The sequence below is a fragment of the Silurus aristotelis genome (assembly GCF_946808225.1).
Source record: "Silurus aristotelis genome assembly, chromosome: 21".
In the NCBI taxonomy this organism is placed as follows: domain Eukaryota; kingdom Metazoa; phylum Chordata; class Actinopteri; order Siluriformes; family Siluridae; genus Silurus; species Silurus aristotelis.
This window is the reverse complement of record NC_139594.1, coordinates 4,330,131-4,350,988: the sequence shown is the minus strand read 5'-3', so window position 1 is coordinate 4,350,988 and position 20,858 is coordinate 4,330,131. Positions and strand designations below refer to the sequence as shown.

Below are 20,858 nucleotides of genomic sequence, written 5' to 3'. Positions count from 1 at the left end.
TTTTCAGCATCAATATCAACAATCACTGACGAAAGAACTAAAAAATCTGGCAAAGTCTATAAACGTGAAGTGCATATGATTCAAGGATAATTTAAGAATCTATGTAATAAATGACCCCCACACTGAGTTATAGGAAAAAAAGAACTCAAAGCAGGGTTACTGTTACCACCATAGTGTGTTTCATTGTTTTCCTCTAACAGCATGTGGTTTATTCCCAGCAATAGACAGTAAGCAAGTAAATGCAATTCCTTACTGTGCTTAAGTCGCTTTTTTACATATCTGAAGCATCTTCACTGAAGTATTTCAATTCGGGGAGACTTTTACTGTTACTTCACTACATTTCAAAGTCAAATTTCTCACTTTTTTTTACTTTAGTCACCAATCAGGGTTTTGAAGTGGTTTTGATCGGCGCTCGGTGTATCTTCTGATCACCAACATACAGTTCAGCATCAGTTCAACAGCAAGCAGAACATTTCGAGAGGAATAAATGATGAAGAAACTCCAGACTCGAACTCGGCACGACACACGTGATTTACACGTTTTTGTGAAGTAGTTGAAAAGTAGGTTTTTGTGTTCTCGTGATCATTGTAATAGAAATCAATCAGTGTTTGAGTCACTCATATCATTCTATTAATAGATCAGTGTGCTGAGAGTCACATTCGAGTCTTTACACATAAACTTACGAGGTGATTAAGTAAAGAATCTTGAGACAAAAATGATAATAGGAACATTATAGTTATAATAAATTAGCACTTTGGATACTTACGTACATTTAAAGGCAAATACTTTTGTACTTTTACTCAAGTTTAAAGGGACACTTTTACTGGAGACGTATTTTACTGACTGTATCTCTACTTTACACTCACACACAGTTTAAAAAGTACAAATAATCATATTGTTTAACCGTTTTTAATTATGGTCCTGGAACGTCTACAAGACAACCACAAATTCTTTCCCAGAAAAACATGCAGTTTGTGTCATCTAACCGTGAAACCACAGCGTGTGGATGTGGCAAAAAAAAAAATCAAAACAAAAATACAGCTTTTTACCTGTGACTGTTCCAAAACGTCAACACTGGAGACTCCTTCCTTCTGTACACCTTAAACACCTTCTTAAGGAAAAAAAAAAAATCCACCATATTGGCAAGGATTTTATTCTGTGCATGCGGCACATCAGGCATATCTGCCATAATGATCCCTGTTTGAGTTGTTGCTATAGAAACCGTCCTCTATGTTGTTTAACTTTAGAAGCTGCAACTTGATATGCTGGGTGAAAAAACAACAACAACAAAAAAGAATCAGCTGATGTCACTCAGAAAAAAACACCTAGTATGAAAGGAGGAGTTTATTTCACCAGAGTCCAACCTCCATTGTTGGAAATGTGACACGGCCGTAATAACATTTGCACGGCTTCTTTATTTTTGTATTTATTTTGTACCGCTCTGCCTTCGCGAACACACAATTGTAACTCGTTGTTGCGTGTCGTTATTTCAAACGGTTTTAATCGGTGATCCAATTTTTATTTTCAGTACACAAAACATAAAGAACATGTTTATAGCAATCCAACATACAGTGAAACAACGTGACGGGGTTTAGAAAGAAAGAAAACGGGATTATTTCTTTAGGATTGTGAGAATGAAGGAAAGTCTGACCTCTTGTGCTCATATCTGGAACTACTGCTTATTGTGCTGGACACCAGCAAATACAGCAGACACCTGGAAGTCCATTAACTCAGAAAAGGAAGTGTACAAAAGTTTGACCAATTCAAATCAACTCGTTTGCATTTTGCAAATGTTCTATTTCTGGCTATCGGAGGATCACGAGGTCATCGATCACATCGACGTCGTAACACGTTTCAGTCGTCCTTCAGTCCTCCGAACACTGCTGTGGGGACGCTTTTCTGCTCGAGCTGCACCTCTGTTAACAAGACAAGAGAGAGGCGGTGAATAGGACTGATCTAACACGAGGACACGGATACCGATCGTGCGGGAGAACTCACCGTCTGGTTCTTCGTCTCCGTCTCCCTCCTCGTCGTCGTCGTCGATGTCGATCTCGTCTGGGTTAGCCTGCTTGGCTAGTTCGGCCAGTTCGCTGCGAGAGGTGTCGCTCCTGCACAGTAATTAAAACACACACACGGTAAAGAATGAGGACGAACGCACTTTTAATGCCCACCGAGTGGCGTGTGTGAGGGAGCTCACGCACTGTAATGTAAGGAAATGAAATAATAAGCGAGGAGAAACGGCTCTGACCTGACAAAAAGGATCTTGTCTTTAGGTTTGGGTTTGTCCTGTTCAGCTTCTGCAGCCAGCTGCTGCGCTTTCTGCTCCAACATCTTCATGTCGTCCATGCCAATCTGGCCTGGAGCAAGGTCCGACACTGTAATAATAAATCATCATCATCATCATCATCATCATAACCCCTAAAGCAGGCCCCCCCAACCACCAGCCCATGAACCAGTACCAGACTGTGGATCATTTCTCACCGGGTTCACGCAGAAAGAATTAAGTTTAATTTTTATTTTTATTTCATTTTATTGGCCTTAGTGTTCTGCAGGGGGCTTTGTTTAATCAATACATTTTAAAAAATAAATAAATGACTACTTCCACCTATTTTCATTTCCCTGCAAATCCCCCCCCCCCCCCACCAAAATTAATTAATTATTTATTTATTTATTTCTTCCGAAATATTATTTATACAATTATTTATTTATTTATGTTTATTATTATTACTGACATTTGTGAGCATCAACCTTTGACCAGTTTAGATTTTTTTTTTAAACAATTTTAAATAAAACACCTGCTTGGTTCAATAATATATAAAATAATATTTAATATTTTATATATAGAAATCAAATTAATGCACTTTAAATAAAGAAATAAATCACATTGGCTTAAATCAAATGTTTTAAATTACAATAAATAAATGGAAAAATAAAATTAAATAGTTTACATTTGTTAGACCCCATTTGGGGTAATTATAAATGTGTGTGTTAAATTTAATATTTTATTTTCTAACAATATGCTCTACTTAACTGTTCTACTGATTTCAGCAAACTTTAATAAATGTCTTCATTCCTTCCATCCTTCATTCATTCACTCCCTCAATATGCGGAAATGTCAGAATTTTCTCCCCCTTTTTTTTTATTTTTTTTTTTTTAGAGAAAACTTGACGCTGGACATCAAACACTAAAAGGTGTCACTGGGAGAAATGATGGCTCACTCACCAGTAGCGCTTGTGGTTGCTTTCAGCATCTGTGCGGACATAAAGTTGACCTGTGTGTTGTATGTTGCCTGGACGCTTCTCTTTATTCGCAGCATCTCGCGGATTGTGTCCTCGTTCCCGTGCCGGACCTCGAAATCTTTCCACGTCTGCCAGAAAAGAGCAGTCATCTAGAAAGGGGGCAAAGAGAACACGTATGATAGAAAATGGAAACGGAGCATGAGAGCCACCGCATGGCTCATCTGACAGATGTAGTAACCAGAGGTGGGCCGATAGTGGATTTTACTGATGGCTAGGTTAGATTGTATTCGCCGATAAGCCAATAAATAACCGATGCGTTTAAAAAAAAAATCGATACTGGATGTAAAAAATAATAATCATAACACTCCATGTAATATAGTACAGAACTTCCTTACAAACATAAAAAACAAAACAAAAAAAAAACCCTGAACCATGAAAATGTGTTAAAGAAATTAAATATGAATATATTAATTAATAAATATAATTATATCATTAAGAAATTATAAATAAATATATAGTGCTCTCCATGCAGCGCGCAGTCTCGCGTGTAAAAACAAACAGCATGTGGCATCAGTGATTCGCCTCTAGAGGCCGCCCTCGTAATGACAGCAGACCAAAAGCCGGAAAAACTACCCGTATGGATTTTTCCCAATAGTTCCTGCAATCAACCGCCGATTAAGTGGAAAAAACGATTATTCGGTCGGCCTCTAGTAATAATAAGAACAAAGTATAAGCATGGAAATGGAGACAGATGATCGATGACTCACCCTGGGATCACACATCTGGGAGCAGAAGCAATAAATAGCTCTTGCACGATCGATCTCGCCCAGTTTGCTCTCCATGTCAGCGAAACGCAGGCACATGTCCCGGGCATGTTCATCTGGGAGAACCTGAAATAAAAAAATAATAATTTATTTATAGCTTATTAGTCTTCACTCTAGAAGTATCTCACTCTGACTAGAGCACAGGCTATAGCAGATCTGAGAAGGGGCGCTAACCTCAGGTTTTTACATGATTTGTAGGCAAGGATTCAGTCTATTCATTTGTAAATGTAATATTTGTAATTAAACCTTGTCAATCCTGAACTCTAGTTACAGTCTAAATAGAGTATTCCTCCATAATAACAAAGATCCTGTGCTTGAAAAATGCTGTAGTAATTATTTACGATATTGCTTTGCTTGTTGGGGTTTTAAAATCTACTTTAATCAAATTACAGGTTGTCCAAACTTCAGCTGCTGAGATTCTGACAAAGACCAGGTCTGATAGTGGATTTCTCAGGTATGAGCCATTGCATTGGCTCCAAGTCACATTCATTGAACTTTGTTCTCTTATACTGACCTATAAGGCCCTACATGGTATGGTGCCTCATTACTCATCACAACACTGAACTGTCGACACTCCCGGGTGTGATCTCCGCTCCTCTGATTATTACCACCGACACGTTTATGTTCTAGAAGTGATCTGGTCTGATTTTTCTTCCTGTGCACCAAAACTTCGGAAATTCTTTTCCCATTGACATGACTTAATCTTTTAGTGTTTTTACATCTGCTCTTAAAACTTTTCAGGATCGCTTTCAGGTGATTTTTTTTTTTTTTTGGTGAGATTTCAGAAGTTTTTCATTTTTTTATTTAAATCAATTTATTATTGACACATTTTTTTTATTTGCTATTTTTATGCTTGGGAAGCGCTTTGAGATGTCACTTTTAAAGGCTCTATAAAAAAAATTTAAATAAATAAATAATAAAGATATAATATATATAAATTTTCTTAGCCAAATAACAGTGTTGCAACAACATTGTAGAGACACTTATACAATGCAAAGTTTCCCAGAATGCCTTGGTTCCACAGCATTCCCGAGACACACATTTCTGTACCTCGATGGCTTTCTGATAGATTGCTCTGGTGTGAGTGACTCCGTAGATCTCCGCAGCTCTCTTGATGTAGATGTTGAACATGAGGTGGCGCTCTTGGGGCTCCACAGCCTGCGTCGATCTCTCGTACACAGCCATGGCATGGCGGGCCAGTCCATACTCCTCCTCCAGCTTAGCATACAGCAGGTAGATGGCTGAAGAACGAAACGAATCAGACTCAGCACGACTTATCAAAAAAGTCTAATAGAATGGCGATAGACTCGGTGCAGCTTTACTTTTCGCAAACTTGGGTGGACACCCGTCCAGCGCCTGCTCGAACAGGTCTCGTGCTCTCTCCAGCTTCTTGCCTCCGTAGCGATCGATGAACTTGGTGAGGTACGTGTTCCAGATGTCGTACACGTTGGGCCACCTGAAGAGCGCGATGCCACGTTCGTACGCCTGAAACATAGCAGATATTTTAGGATGATGCGATATGGTGAAAATATCATATCGCGATACTTGAAGGCATTTCTATGACACGGTGTTTATTCTGCTATATAGGTTCACTATAAAACCAGTAAGCAGTATATTTTTGGTAAAGAAATAAATAAATAAAATTTAAAACATCGATCTCACTTTAAAGCTTTCCTCAAAGTAGTTGTGCTCCTCGAGGAACATGGCGTAGTTGATGATGATCTGCGGTGTGGCGATGCGGAGGTCGATGATGCGATCGTACACCGATTTCGTTGACTGCAAGAACGGATTATATCATCAAAATATTAACTATTAGTCTGAATAGTATTAGTACATTTCATAGTAAATTTAAATAACAGGATTTTAACTGATACCTGGAAGGTGCCGAGGCTCTCCTCCAAATCTGCCAGCATGGACCAGACCTTCAGGGATTTATACACTCGATTCTGCACTGGCTCGGACGAATCAAAGTACTCTGCTTTTCTCGAGGGGATCGCTGTGGCTTTCTGCGAACATGTGACAACAAACGTTAGTCAACACAGCACACAATTTAACACATTTGCATCATGTTTTATTACAAATTGTTCATTACTGGACTTTACTGGTGCATCTGCAAAAACCAGACGTTCTTTGCCTGTTGTGTGTGCAGGAAGTTACAGCTCTACCTCTGCCATGTTAATCTGTATTCTATGTGATTTTCAGGACACGCCTCGGTCTCCATATTCACGTAGCAGTAGCGGTGCTGAGAGAACGCGCCCGAGAAACAGTTTAGCGAGGTGTGTAGCAGACGTATAGAACATCTGCTAACAATTATATAATGAATAAATCGGATTTTTACCAGCGCAAACATTTGAAAAACCATACATTGTGATTCAAATGCCAACGTTACTAGTTGAGTAAATCATGAAGATCGGTATTGAGATCTCGGTCTCACCCTGAGTATACGTAACGCCTGGTCGTAGTTCTCGTGCCGTAACTCCATCTCTCCGTATTCACACCACACTGCTGCCAGGTCGTCCACCTGCTTGTAGTTCACCTTGGTGGCCTTCTCAAAGATCGTTCTGGCCTTCAAGGAGATTCAAGGACATCAGATTCAGGATAACATCAAAGCAGTGCTGAAAGTTCTGAGCAAAAGAAATGCGTTTCGTACATCATCCAGTTGTTCGTTGTCCTCGTAGAACCGGGCGAACGAGACCCAGAGCGAGTGAGGTTTCCCGGTAGCTTTCACAGCATCTATTGTCTGCACCGCTTCAGTGTAGGTGTTTATGATCTGCACACAAATAACACAGATTAGCGGTGAAGAATGAAGAAGAATCTCGGTTCACACCTTTCGCAAAAAAAATAAATAAATCAGTGTTTCATTCATTATTCATTCTAGAAAGGAGAGACAATCTGCACAACTTGTGTTGTGTGTGGACGAATTCATAGGGTTACAGTTACCGGGTTACACCTAATGTACAGCACAACCCCAATTCCAGAAAAGTTGGGGCTCTATGTAAAGTGTAAATAGCAACAGAATACAATGATTTGCAAATATCATTATATTAACAAGAGAACATAGAAAACATATCAAACGTTTAAAACGGTACATTTCCTCAGTTTAATAAAAAAAAAGAAAACACGTTTTAAAAAGGCTGGGACGGAGCAATAAATGTCTTAAAGTAATTGTTATTAAAATTAAACAGTTTGAGAAATATTTTGCAACTAATGAGGTTAGTTGACAACTGGTCATTAAGATGAGTGGGTATAAATAGTGTATCTTAGAGAGGCAGAGTCTCTCAGTCTTTTACAGATAAAATTCTGCCCATTGTTACTTCTGTATCTACAAATTGTGAAACAATTTCAGAATTTTGTTTCTCAACATCCAAAGCCACCATCCACTCTGGTCCAAAGCTCATTTGAAATCTACTAAGGCAAAGTGGAAAACTGTGTTCAGACAAATTTAAATTTTAATATTTTTTTGAAAACCATGGACACCACGTCCTCTGGACTAAAGAGGAGAGGGACCATGGAATATTTAAACAAGACAATGCTAACTGCATAATGCATCCATTACAACAGCATGACTTCGTAGTAGAAGATCCTGGGTGCTAAACTAGCCTGCAAGGAGTCTAGACCTTTCATTATTTGAAAACATTTGGTGCATCATGAAACAAAAAACAACAACAAAGGAGACTCAGAACTGTTGAGCAGCTACAATCCTGTATCAGACACAAATAAGACAACATTCTTTGAACATCCAAAACTTCAGCAACTGGTCTCCTCGGTTCTCAGATGTATACGGACAGAAGACGTGATGCTACACTGTGGTAAACACGGCCCTGCCCCAACTTTTTTGAGACGTGTTGCAACCATCAAAATAACCGTTTTTTTTTTTTCTTAAAATTGTATATATTCTCAGATTAAACATTTGATGTTTTTTTGGTTTTTGGGAATAAAATTAACACAGGTGTTTAAAACTTTCTGGAATTGGGGTTGTAATCACTGGCACCTTTAGCCATTAGCCATTTAAGTGAAATGGCTTCGGCTCCAATTTTCATAGAACCGAAATGAATTCGAAGCTTGCCGTTTGCTAGCTGAAACATTAGGGATGGATTATGCCAATATGGATCACCAGAATAACTTTATTCCCACTTTAGAGAGTTAAAGTAGTTCCTAAATTGCTGTAATATATACAGAGCTGTGAAAAAGTATCCTGATCTTTTTTATTTGCATATTTGTCACACTAATTTTTATATTACTCAAAGATAAAGTTTGAAGTTGAAGAATTACGTGTGACTTTTAATAACTTCACATTTAAGCTGATGATAAATAAATAAAAATATCCACCCACCTGTCGAGGATTGCCTTCGTAGAGTTTGACCCTCTTGTGCCACTCGTGGACGTTGTGGGGGTTCTGGCGCAGGAGCACGCTGTTGAGTAAAAGCGGCCGGCGCGTGATCAGCTCCTCGAACCGAGCCAAGCGCAGCTCCAGATCGATGTCATCTACAGCAGAGGTTACGACATCGGTCACATCTGCACGGTTCATCATGTTTTTTTGCGTTTGTTTTGCTATTCCTCTCTTACCGTCTTCGTCTTTTCCCATCTCGGACGTGGTCTCCATCTTGGCAGCGATCATGCTCTCTTCGAACTGGGCGTAGCTGTCGAACACCTGAGTGAAGTCTCGTACGGTGACGACGGTCTGAATCGCCTCTTCATACACATCCCGAGCCTTTCGGGTGTGAAAAACACGCCACGAGGTGAACAGAAATAAAAAGGTTTCCATATTTCTATGCGGCTGAGTGAAGCGGAGAGTGAAATACCTTCTCGAAGTGGCCGCTGCGGATGTAGTAATCGGCCATAGAGCACCACAGCTTGCCCAGCTGGTCCGTGAAGCGAGTGAGACCACCGCGGATGATGGCGCCGACGTTCAGCGAGGTCACCTTGTCCGGGTTCTTGGAGATGAGATCGCACAGTTCGTGCCAGAGCTGAAAAAAAAACCATTGTAATAGTAGAATGTACATCATAAATCAGCAAATCATGAAATAAATAAATAAATAAACACTTTCAATTTATTTTTTTTACAGAAAATCCAATGCATGTTTAAAACAAATACTCAAAAATGGAAGGCGAAGGAAAATGAGTTCATTATTTGAGAAACGGCCTTTTAATAAATAAATCAATAAATTAATAAGTCGATCGAAGCAGAAAAACCCTTGCTGGTGATCTGTTTATCATCCGAGCTAAATTGTGTGTCTCTATTATCATGTATGTTGATTTATTATTACCCAATAAGATTTTTTTTTTTTTTCCAATAGCAGAAAAGAAAATCTGATGAGACGCCTTTTCCTGTTGTACTCAGAGTTCAAATCTATTTACTGCATGCTATTTACAATACAGTAAAACCTTGTTGTATGAGCAACCTATAGTACGAGCAAACGGAGATACGAGCGAAAATTGTACCCTGTTTCACAAGCAAATTTCGAAGGCAGAGCAAACCCACGCTGCCGGTTCCCCGTTTTCGGCGGAGGGTCGCATCAGTCGCTTAGTTGATGACGTATCGCTCGGTCGCTCTCGTTATTCAGTGCAGCAAAAACTTTTTAGTTTTATATTTTTATTTCACTAGAAATGTTGAAAAATGTCTCCCAAGAAAATCAGTGATGGTGCTGTGAAAACGAAAGTAAATAGAGCTACCATGGAAACCGAGGAGGTTACGAGCGTGATGTGTCTCACACTCGCAATCAACCACTACCACGTAAGTGTTAAATTATGTTTACATTACGGTCATTTGCGGCGTATTTGTTTGTTAAAATAGGCTTTAAATACTTTTTAAGTGCAGAAATAAGCGATCGAATGAGAACGGATTAAAATCGCTTTTACATTCATTCTTATGGGGAAAATCAGTTCGAACGTACGAGCAAATTTGTCCAAAATGAATTATGCTCGAACAACGGGGTTCACTGTACCGCAGTGCATGTTTGATTGTTTTTCTCCAAATGTCTGCAAATATTAGACCGTTATGGCTGGGACACGTCAGAAACGTCAGAACGAGGCCATGATCACCACTGTGTAGCCTCCGCTGATTACCCTAATTAATTACGGAATGTTCCTCCGGCTATTTCTTTTTTTAGTAACACTTCCTTTTCCAGACATTTGTTGCCCCGTCCCAAATATTTTAAAAAATTTTGAGCTATTATAATCAAAATGGAAAACTTTTACAATGTTTTCTATGATTTATTATGAATAAAATATGGGTTTATGATTTTTGCAAGCCAATGCATTTTGTTTTTAGATGTTTTCCCAACTTTATTGGAATCGGGGCTGAATATTTCAGCTCGCCTGATTTATTTTTTTTACATACAAACCCCAGTTTAAATGAAAACACACAGAAAGTAAAACACACGCCGACCTGATAGTTTGATTTTCCCTCTTTCGAGACGAAGCCTTCGTCGTTCACCACAGCGGCGAGCCGGACCGCTGCCTCGTCCAGACGTCCTACAGAGCGCAGGTAATCGATGTACTCCTCTGCGTTCTCTGGAGACAGCTGGGCGGAAACATTTATTAGTGCTTTTTTTTCAGCTCAACAGGTTCGACAGTAAAGACTTTATCTCACACACACACACACACACACGTACTTTGAGATATCGGCGATAAACCCGGATGGCGGTCTCAGGCAGGGGTAACTTCCGGGCAAACTTGAGGTACAGGGGCCAGACGCGGGGGTGCTGGGTGACCGGCAGAGCTCGGAGCGCTCGGTCAAACGTGCGCCGGCTTCTTGTGATTTTGCACTGAGACACTATGAACTGGCAGTAATCCAGCCAAATCCTCGGCATCTGCCCAAAAAAACATGCGAGGAAAAGGGGTAACTCGAGGTGTGACATATCGTAGCGTCCTTTATATATTGGTAGAGCTCCAGGACAGGATAAGACTAGCTGATGACATGTTTTGATTGAAATCATTAGTGTGATTATATTATAAGTTTTGCACTATGGAAGTATGGGCTGCACTTAAACAGAAGAAGAAAAAAAAAATTTCTAGTCCACTTATTTGATAAGAGTTCAGCATTCGATGATGGTCAGCTGGAATTTTTGGTACTTTAGGCGAGATTCCTATTGGTATTCCTATCCATACTGCCTCCCTCTACATCTCTATTTCGCATGAAATGAAACTTTTGGATCAGAAGTTTCTATGCTCACAAGTGGTAAGGGAGGTGGTAGATCAGAAGTTCAAATCCCAGCACCACTAATCTGCCACTGCTGGGCCCTTGAGCAAGGCCCTTAAACCACAACTGCTCAGTTGTAAGCCGCTCTGGATAAATGCTATAAATGTAAATGTAAAAAGTTTAGTGGTTATGGCTGTGGGTTACTGATCAGGTGGTGGGGGTTCCAGTCGCAGGATTGCCAAACTGCCACTTTTTGGCCCTCGAGTAAGGACCTTAAACCTCTCTGGCCCAGGGGCGCTGTATCACAGCTGATCCTACACTCTGACCCCCATCTTCCTTACAGGATTTGACTGTGCCGTACACAGTACATTACTGATGTTCATATTTCTATATAAAAATCAGACTGATCTGTTGAGATATTTGTTCCGGGTGGTTTTTGACACAGGGAGTAGGAATCTGTACACGAACCTTGTGCATGAACACCAGCGCTCTCTCGTGGCAGTTGTTGACCTCCTCGTACGCCGGATCTGTGACACATTTCCCTTTGATCTGCTTCCTTCTCTCTCTCAGGTAGTTGTACCACAACTTGTAACTGCAATCATAATTAACACAAGAAAATTAAAACAAAAAAAATATTTTTGGAATCATTTCTGCAAAACCAGAGGATGAATACGCTCTCACGACTCACCTGCCCGGGAGTTCTTTAAGCGATCGCTCGTAAATCATGTTCAGCACAGACTTCGGGGCTGTTTGTTTGTGCTCGATGTAACGCATCCAGCACTTCACCGAGTACGGGTTCCTGATGATTTCTTCCTCGTAGGGAAGATCATCTTCCTCCTGAAGTGTGTCAAGAGAGATATTTTATTCCGTTAGTGATGGGAAGATCGGATCGTTTTAGTGACTCGGCTCTTTGAATCGAGTTCATCAAAATGAACGAATCATTTTTGTTTTTCCGAGTCATTTAGTTAAATTGATCAGAAATAAAATAAAATATACACCATCTTTGACAATAGTTCCAACATACATATACACACACACACACACACACACACACAATATCTCACAAAAGTAAGTGCACCCCTCACATTTCAGCAAACATTTTAGTATCCCAGGGGACAAAACTATAGAAATGAAACTTGGATATATTTTTAGAGTTAATGTGCAGCAGTACAGATTTACCGTCCTCTAAAAGTAACTCAACATACAGCCATTATTGTTTAAGGTATCACCCTCAGGTATCACCCTCAGGTATCACCCTCAGGTATCACCCTCAGTGATAACAGGTGTAGGTTGTGTAACCAGTCAAAGCCACACGTCCTATTCATCATGTTTTTGTCAGCAGTAAAAATGTGGTGCTTCGAGTCCAATTCTCTCATACTGACCACTGGATGTTCAACATGGTAAAGACCTCATGGTAAAGACTCTCTGGGGATTTGAAAATTCGAATCGTTGCTCTCCACAAAGATGCCGAGGCAATAAGAATATGAACATCCTGAAACTGAGTAATAGTACAGTGTTTAGGGTCATTCAGAGGTTTTCCTAGACAGGTTCCTTTCAGAACAGACCTTGTAAGGGTCCATCAAAGTCGTCGAGTCCTCATGCTGTGCGTCAGGTGCAGAATCTGCTTCAGAAAACAGAGGCACGAGTGCTACGCGTGGCTTTAGAGGTTGCAGAAGCAGAAGGTTTACTTGTCAGTGCTCAGAACGTACGCTGCACACTGAAACAAGTCGGTTTGCAAGCCGTCGTCCCAGAAGGAGCCTTTTCTGAAGCTGCTCACAAGAAAGACCTCAAACAGTTTGCAGAAGACGACCTGTCCAATTGCATGAATTACTGGAGCCGTGTCCTGTGGTCTGATGAGATTAAAATAAACTTGTTTGGCGACGCCACACATGCGAAGAAGAAGAAAAGTGTGTCTTGGTCTACAGTCACGCATGGTGGTGGTAGCATCGTGGTCTGGGGCTGCATGAGTGCTGCTGGTACTGGGGAGCTGTGTTTCATTGAGGGAAACATGGATTCCAACATGTACTGTGACATTCTTAAGCAGAATATGATGCCCTACCATCAGAAACTGGGCCAAATGTCGACATAACAACAACCCCAAACACACTGCCAAGATGAAAACTGCCTTGATGAGGAAGCTGAAGGTGCGAGCTGCACATTGACTAAAATATATCCAAGGTTAATTTCTATATTTTTTTTCAATGAGAATATATATATATATATCTTTCGTTGGTCTGCATTTCAGAATGTAAAATTCACTATATGGACAAAAGTATTGGGACATTTGACTTTTTTAGCTGTTTTTTTCATCAAACTGTTCCACAAACTTTTTTTTTAATTGATGTTTCTGGATGAAGGTTACAGTAAATTGAGACTGGATGTGGAATCTGATGTTAAAAAAAAAACAATCTAAGACAGGTGTCCCAATACCTTTGACCGCACAGTGTAGAATGATACAGGTTTGATTACAGATTTCCTGATGGATCACTGAGCACCAGAACACAGGTGTAAATAAGATGTGATGCAGCAGCAAAAATCAGAACCAATATTAAACGGTGGACTTATTACAACTAGAGTGAACGCTAACTAGCAAAGCGGCTAATCAGTAAACTTATCGGATGACTAGCAAACTATCTTCCGACACGCTTTTTCAATAATTTTGGGGCATAAAATACGTACAAACACGACGTCCTGTTTTCCGTTAAAGACCGGCATGTTTTTTTGCCTCCTGGATCTCTAATGTCTGAATTCTGAATATTTGAAAACAGAGCGAAGCAGCACAGTTAGCTTAGCCGTATTAGCCGTGAACGTGTTGTGAACGCGCAATGAAACCCCGCCTACAATACGATTTCCTAGATTCCTATTGGACACAGAACGCAGGGAGTTTCTTCTTCTTTGACTTTCTATGACTGGGGACTCACAGTGATCTCTGTCGCCACCTAACGGGTATAGTGAAAGCTGCACAATTTAATGATTGGTCAATTTGATTTATTAAACCATCTGTCTGTCGTTTTATCCATCTAGCAATTCATCTATTTATCCATTCATCTAAACATTTATCTATCCATCTCGTCTGGTGCTTATATTGATATCCAACATTACAATAGTAATATTGTCTGGTGACTAATATTTTTTTTGCTTTGATTACAGCACACATTTGCCATTACATCATCACATATTAATGACTGTAATAATTATCCAGTTTGGCTCCTAACAATTTGCTTCACTAAAATCCAACTTTTTTTTTAGCCAGATAGTGTATACAGATAAAATGATCGAGTACAATTACTGAGCAATAACCCAAAGTGCATTCATGTAAAACGTCAAATACGGGACTGTGAAAACAGGAAATGGTCCAATACAAACAAACAAACAGGCATTGAAAATTGGAATAAAGCTTTTTATTTATGTTTTAACTAACAAACAAAACAAACAAGACTACCCAAGTAAATAACCAACATCTGTGAGAACATTCAAAAAAGATCAAGAAAAGTGCACCAGTTTAAAAACAATTAAGAAAGATATACTCATATGAAAGATAAAACTCTGCAAAGGAAAAAATGCTTCATATCATCATCATCATCATCATCATCACTGCCTTGACTACAGGAGAAAAGGGTATCGTGTCCTTATGCTACTATTCAGCATGTTCTATCCTTCAAGAATAGAAGAAAGTGTATCTGGTAAAAGTGCAGATGCTTCATGTGAGCAAACTGTACGCATAATAAAAAGAAATAAAACAGAAGCAATCATGGCAGTCTATAAGCTACAGTGTGTTTTCTGGGAATCCAGTGTGTGTGTGTGTGTGTGTGTGTGTGTGTGTGTGTGTGTGTATAAACTGGCAGTAGAACAGAACACAGCTGTAGATCAGAAAAACCTCCCAAACGGCTCTGGTTCCAGTCACATCTCCATTAATGTCATTTTAAATTATTTAAATACCACAAATATATACACACCATGTTCTCCAGAAAGAAAAGGCAGAAAAAAAAAGAGAAGTTTACGTAAAGAAGTTTAGATCGGTTTACTACTCTTAATCAGATGAAAGAGAATCATACACGTGGAACGGGTTTCCGGACAGACCGAGACGTTTGGAGGAGTCACTGCTGAGCAGTCGCGCTCGCCGGCTGATCCAGAGTCTTCAGATCGTTCAGAAATCCGGTTGGGGTCAGAATGTGGGACGAACCTGAAACACAAACGGAAAGCAGTCAGAAACAATTTTAATGTATAAAGTTATTATTATTACTACATATAAGTGACAGAAATATATAATCAATCATCTCTCATATTTTTACTTTGATGATTCTGAACATTGTATTTATCTCCATTTTGAAGTCTAATACTGTTTGGTTTTTTTTATGGCGAGATGATGTCAATTATTTTTCCTTCCCCATTTTTTCAGCCATTTGCTTTATTTCATGTTCTGGACAATTGCCTGCATCAGCAACTTAAAATAAATGATAGAAATAACAATTTTAGAAAAAAAAATCTATATTTAAATGTTATTGTTGATTTTGTGTGTGTTATAGAGAAATGTTAAAATCTTTCCACTGAAAATAGGGCAAAAACTAAAATAGAGTAGTTGTGGCAGGAAACAAACATGTCATAACTGTTGTACATGGTAATGACAAAACACACACACACACACACACACACACACACAGTAAAATAAAGCTAAAACAAAACACCACCAGTTACAGACAGACACAGACCAGCATACAGGCATACACACAACCAAAAACAGACACAGACAGACAAAGAGACACAAAGAGAGGGACAGAAAAAGAAAAAGAAAGAGCAGGACAGAGACAGAAATAGAGAGACAGACACAGAAAGAGAGACAGACCGACACAGAAAGAGAGACAGACCGACACAGAAAGAGAGACAGAAACAGAAAGGCAGACCGACATAGAGAGACAGACAGATAGAGAATCAGACAGACATAGAGAATCAGACACAGAAAGAGAGAGACATAGAGAATCAGACACAGAAAGAGAGACAGAAACAGAAAGGCAGACGACACACGGACACATTCATAAACACACACTTGATAAATGAAAAATATAATTGTATTTTAAAGGGTCAGTAAATCCGCCCATCAGTCCACCCACCAATCAGGACCTCCCATTTCCCGTCAGTAGCGCGGGTGACTTCGTAAGCCGAGCGCATCTCCGAGTGTGTGACGCCCCCGATGATGAAGATGATGAGCCGAGGGCCGCTGCGGTACTCCGTCGTCGCCTTGTTTTTGTGCCAGTGTCCGAACCGTGCACTGCTGATGTTCAGAGAAAACACAAACACACCGAGTTCAACCTGCTGTGTTCATTCACTGCTGAGTTCTTAACTCTCAGTGCTCAGGTGTTCATTCGGTTTCTACAGCTGCAGCAGCTCCGAGGGGTTCCGTGCACTCGCTGGGATACCGTATCCTTTCTATAGTAACAGCACGCATAATATAACAAGATATATTACAGCTTAAGACTATTATGATGGGAGGAGTCTCCAGTGTCAGTGCTCTCTAATCTGTAATGATGAGAAAGAGCATTTATCGCTGCTATAACACGAGTGACAACAGGATCTCTTTATCTAACTGGTTTCATGCATGAGATGGAACCTCAAAATGGATAAAACGTAACATTCAAAATTGTCTTTTTTTTTTATTATTGTTATCATTTTTTTAAATATTTTTACCCAACACCCCCTGGAGACCATGAGGAGAGATTATTAAACTGGTCAACACACACAATGGTATACAATAAATAAAAAAAAAAATAAAAAATCTACACACCCTGGGGGCATATATTAATGATATGGCAACCAATAAAACTAGGGATGGAAAGATTCACATTAGTGCATCAGCATAAAAGTTAATATTGTTACGCATGGATTTAAAAAAAGTGTGCATTTGTATCACGATGCGTCAATTTTAACACATTTCATCAGTAAAAAACAATTTATTAATATATAATTAACAGCAGATGTTCTATACTTTAATTATTTAGAAAGTGACCAGTATTTGATATGTAGATTGATTTCTCGTCGCTAAACTGTTCGGAGACCGAGACGTGTCCTGAGAGTCACATAGAATACAGATAAACATGGCAGAGGTAGAGCTGTAACTTCCTGCACACAGAAGCAGGAACGAACGTCTGGTTTTATTTGATCTTTTTTCTTTTCGCACTTCAAAGGTTCGTTTGTGAAAGTGCCATACGTTACAAGTCAGAAGACGAGGTGAACAGTGAATATAAAGCTGTGTGTGAAACACGTGATACCTCACGACAGTCTGAGTGGTAGAGATGGGCGCTGGATCAGAGAGGAACGGCCACTGCTTCCTGTCCAACTTATCCTCAATAATGTTCTACAAAAAATAAAATAAAGACAAACTGATTTTAACTCGACGAAAGACGCTTCAATTTTAAGAGACGTCCCCTGTTCTGAGCGTTCCTCATACCTCCATGACGTCTTTGATGATGGGGGTCCAGCGGGAGAGCTGGTACGTGTCTCCGGTCCGCTCTTTTCTCTCAGGCAGAGATTTCCCAGCACTAGCACCCTGTAAAGCAGAACAACACGTTTACACAGTGCCACTCGAGCAGTTCAGCTAATGGTGGACGTGTGACGGAACTCACGCCGGCGATGATTGGGCAGCCGAGGTGCTGCAGGTTTGTGATGATGTTGCTGTTCTGCTGCACGTTAGCGTGCTGGATGAGCTTCGTCAGGTTCTCTTCAGCAATGCCTGTGTAAGGAGTCACAAGAGAATATATATATATATATATTCCTTCAATACTTCATTTATTCACGACGTCCCTTCTTTACTCAGATAAAAAAAAATTATAAACTCCACAGCAAAATCCGGCAATAAAAACCGTCCGTGTGGAAACATAGCGAAAGTTAAGTTTGGTGTCCTGATGATTCACGTAATTTAAAATACCATAATTACTTTTAAACATCTAAATGTTTTCTGGGGTTTTTTTCATGTGTTTCATAGACATGAACAAGTGCTTTGAAAAACGTCTACCATCTTTAAAATGTCTATGGGAGGGAGAAAGGGTGGGTGAGTGCGAGTGTGTGTGTGTGTGTGTGTGTGTGTGTGTGTGTGTGTGTGTGTGTGTGTGTGAAGCCACAGGAAGCCGTACCCTTTTTCTTGTAAAAGATGTAAAGTAGAATTATGCGGATTTTGTCGTAGGGTTGAATCTCGGCATTCAGCAGGACGGGGACAATGTTCTTCATGGCATCTTTAAGGGGCTCACCATCAGCGTTCGAGCCCATGGCCAGATCCTACAGAGGAGAAAGATCTCACATCATAAACACTACGTCCTGTACATATTAGGACATGTTTAGTACAGGGGGGACATGAAGAAACAAAGGGCTTTTCACAAAAACCACAGAGCTGCAAGTTCCTGTTTATATCACACACACACACACACTCTAATATTTACTGTTTCTAACACTACTTCCTCTAGTGAGGCTGCATGCTGCACTGTTACACTTCAAAACACACAAGTCACTGTTGCTAGCCAGTTGCTAACATTAAGCTAATTATTATTTGGAGTAACTGGTCCCCTGGTGGTCTAGTGGTTAAGATGCAGCGCTCCCACCGCTGCGACCCGGGTTCGATTCCCGGTCAGGGAACCATCCCCAGCCACTCTTAGTGCCGGTCCCAAGCCCGGATAAATTGGGGAGGGTTGCGTTAGGAAGGGCATCCAGCGTAAAACATGTGCCAAATCAAACGTGCGGAGGATCCGCTGTGGCGACCCCTAACGGGAGAAGCCGAAAAGAAACTTTATTATTTGGAGTAACTACAGTTTGTTAGCATGTTAGCTAATAATTAAACTCTCTTAGACTGTAGCTACACACATCAGCTAATAATCAGCTTTTCATGGTGTGCAATAAAAAATCCATAGCCAGGTTTCTAGTAAACAAGCCAAGTATTATTTAATGTAAACTATGACCCAAAGTTGATAACAAGCTACATAGCATTAGCCTATTACATCTTATACACCAATAACCAGGTCACTGCCTAATTACCTCAAAACAAAGCGAATAACTACAACACACAACATTAGAGAACTAATAGGAGAACTTTCACAAGAACTAATAGGAGAACTAACCGGGAACTAATAACTGTTAGGAGAACTAATTGAAAAACCAAATTGGAGAACTATTAGGAGAACTAATAATAGCACTATTAGGAGAATTATGGGGAGAACTATGAGGAGAACTTTGATCAGAACTATTAGGAGAACTAGGTGGAAAACTATAAGGAGAACGAGGTGGAAAACTATGAGGAGAACGAGGTGGAAAACTATGAGGAGAACGAGGTGGAAAACTATGAGGAGAACGAGGTGGAAAACTATGAGGAGAACGAGGTGGAAAACTATGAGGAGAACTAGGTGGAAAACTATGAGGAGAACGAGGTGGAAAACTATGAGGAGAACGAGGTGGAAAACTATGAGGAGAACGAGGTGGAAAACTATGAGGAGAACGAGGTGGAAAACTATGAGAAGAACTATTACGAGAACTAGGAGGAGAACTAGGAGGAGAACTAGGAGGAGAACTATGATCTTTGCCATAAATAAACCCATTGGCTCTGCTTTGATTGTGAAGTTGTGTTCAGAGTAAAAACTGATCTGGTCAGAAAAAGCAGAAACGTAGTTTGTTCTCCTTCATGCTGAGGCAGTGTTTTTCGTTGGCACAGACAGGAAGTGTTTTAAGAAGCGCAGCAATGATCAGCAGCCAGGGTGAGCTGGAAGCAGGAAGTGTTGAGTAATCAGGTCTGAAGAAACCATGGCTCACCTGCTCTACCTCACACAGTTTATCCAGAGAGGCTTTGAATTTCTTCATGCAGGCATCGGCCAGGTTCAGATGAGTGGAGTACTGCAGAACAAACACACTCATAAACACACGCTCGACACCGCAGAAGAAAACAGAGCACTGTGGTGCACAACACTGACCAGACTCAGCTCTTTCTGGTACTGGGGCATCTTCTTCAGCATCTGGGAGAGATCTTTAAGGTTGGCCTGAAAAGCCAGAGTAGACGTCAGATGGATGATGTACGAACCTGCTAGTGTTTGATTCAGTTCATTCAGGATCGATTCAATATTTAATGGACACCATTGAACGATACGATACAACGATACTATTTCATTCATGTGGTAATTCCTAATTTAAATATTGTAAGAAATCCACAGGTTTTTGATGTTCTCACATTTTAACATGTAGCCAAAAAATAAACAAAAAACTAAATAATAATAAAACCCTATACCTTGTCTGTGTTCATCCTCTTACTTTCACAAAAGGTCCGCAGCAGCTCAGTCACTTTCCTGAAAACAGACGAGTTTTTTTCAGCACAAAGTGGTTTCAGTGGTGTGAACTGTAATGAAAGCATGCGTGTGTGTGTGTGTGAGAGAGAGATGGTGTGATGATCTTACTTGGTGACATCAGCAATATGCATGTGTCTGAGCTGCACCCACAGCTCATCATCCTCATCCAGGAGAACCTCCTTCGTCTTGTTGTCCCCCAGGCCTGTGGTTTCGTACCTGCAACCAAACGGAGCAAATAAAGTGCGCACGTTATGAGAGCGTCTTCATAATGAGATCAGATCACGTGTAAAGGAACTCTGGAAGAACAACGCATCTTTAACCCTTTCGCGCGTGAAGGTCCTTT

At 40.2% G+C, this 20,858-nt stretch overlaps 2 protein-coding genes across 2 annotated transcripts in view; both read right to left on the bottom strand.

Annotated features, from left to right (window-relative positions):
* Window positions 1–1,474: 1,474 nt before the first annotated feature.
* On the bottom strand, window positions 1,475–14,064 carry xab2 (XPA binding protein 2). The gene is made up of 19 exons (XM_083524397.1): window positions 13,884–14,064; window positions 11,893–12,041; window positions 11,673–11,796; window positions 10,678–10,875; window positions 10,452–10,586; window positions 8,866–9,030; window positions 8,630–8,774; window positions 8,397–8,548; window positions 6,714–6,833; window positions 6,498–6,629; window positions 5,938–6,069; window positions 5,726–5,839; window positions 5,386–5,548; window positions 5,114–5,304; window positions 4,007–4,129; window positions 3,223–3,388; window positions 2,249–2,375; window positions 1,999–2,108; window positions 1,475–1,916 (listed from the first exon to the last, which is right to left on the bottom strand). The coding sequence occupies exons 1-19, from the start codon at window positions 13,917–13,919 to the stop codon at window positions 1,855–1,857; spliced, it is 2,544 nt and encodes an 847-aa protein (XP_083380523.1). The 5' UTR covers window positions 13,920–14,064; the 3' UTR covers window positions 1,475–1,854.
* A 525-nt stretch (window positions 14,065–14,589) lies between these two features.
* stxbp2 (syntaxin binding protein 2) overlaps window positions 14,590–20,858 on the bottom strand; it is a 16,155-nt gene continuing 9,886 nt past the window's right edge. The window contains exons 11-20 of the mRNA XM_083524477.1: window positions 20,624–20,731; window positions 20,458–20,515; window positions 20,147–20,212; window positions 19,989–20,069; window positions 18,329–18,470; window positions 17,822–17,928; window positions 17,647–17,745; window positions 17,468–17,553; window positions 16,313–16,473; window positions 14,590–15,387 (exon numbers count right to left, since the gene is read on the bottom strand). Coding sequence (XP_083380603.1) covers window positions 15,302–15,387; window positions 16,313–16,473; window positions 17,468–17,553; window positions 17,647–17,745; window positions 17,822–17,928; window positions 18,329–18,470; window positions 19,989–20,069; window positions 20,147–20,212; window positions 20,458–20,515; window positions 20,624–20,731 — 994 coding nt within the window. The 3' untranslated portion in view covers window positions 14,590–15,301. The remainder of the gene's footprint in view (window positions 15,388–16,312; window positions 16,474–17,467; window positions 17,554–17,646; window positions 17,746–17,821; window positions 17,929–18,328; window positions 18,471–19,988; window positions 20,070–20,146; window positions 20,213–20,457; window positions 20,516–20,623; window positions 20,732–20,858) is intronic.

Coding starts and splice junctions, on each gene's coding strand:
- xab2 (XM_083524397.1), bottom strand. CDS start 13,919: ATGCCGGTCTTTAACGGAAAACAGGACGTCGTGTTT. Junction 10,587..10,677: donor TTTATCGCCGATATCTCAAA/GTACGTGTGTGT, acceptor GTTTCCGCCCAG/CTGTCTCCAGAGAACGCAGA. Junction 8,549..8,629: donor GATGGGAAAAGACGAAGACG/GTAAGAGAGGAA, acceptor CCTCTGCTGTAG/ATGACATCGATCTGGAGCTG.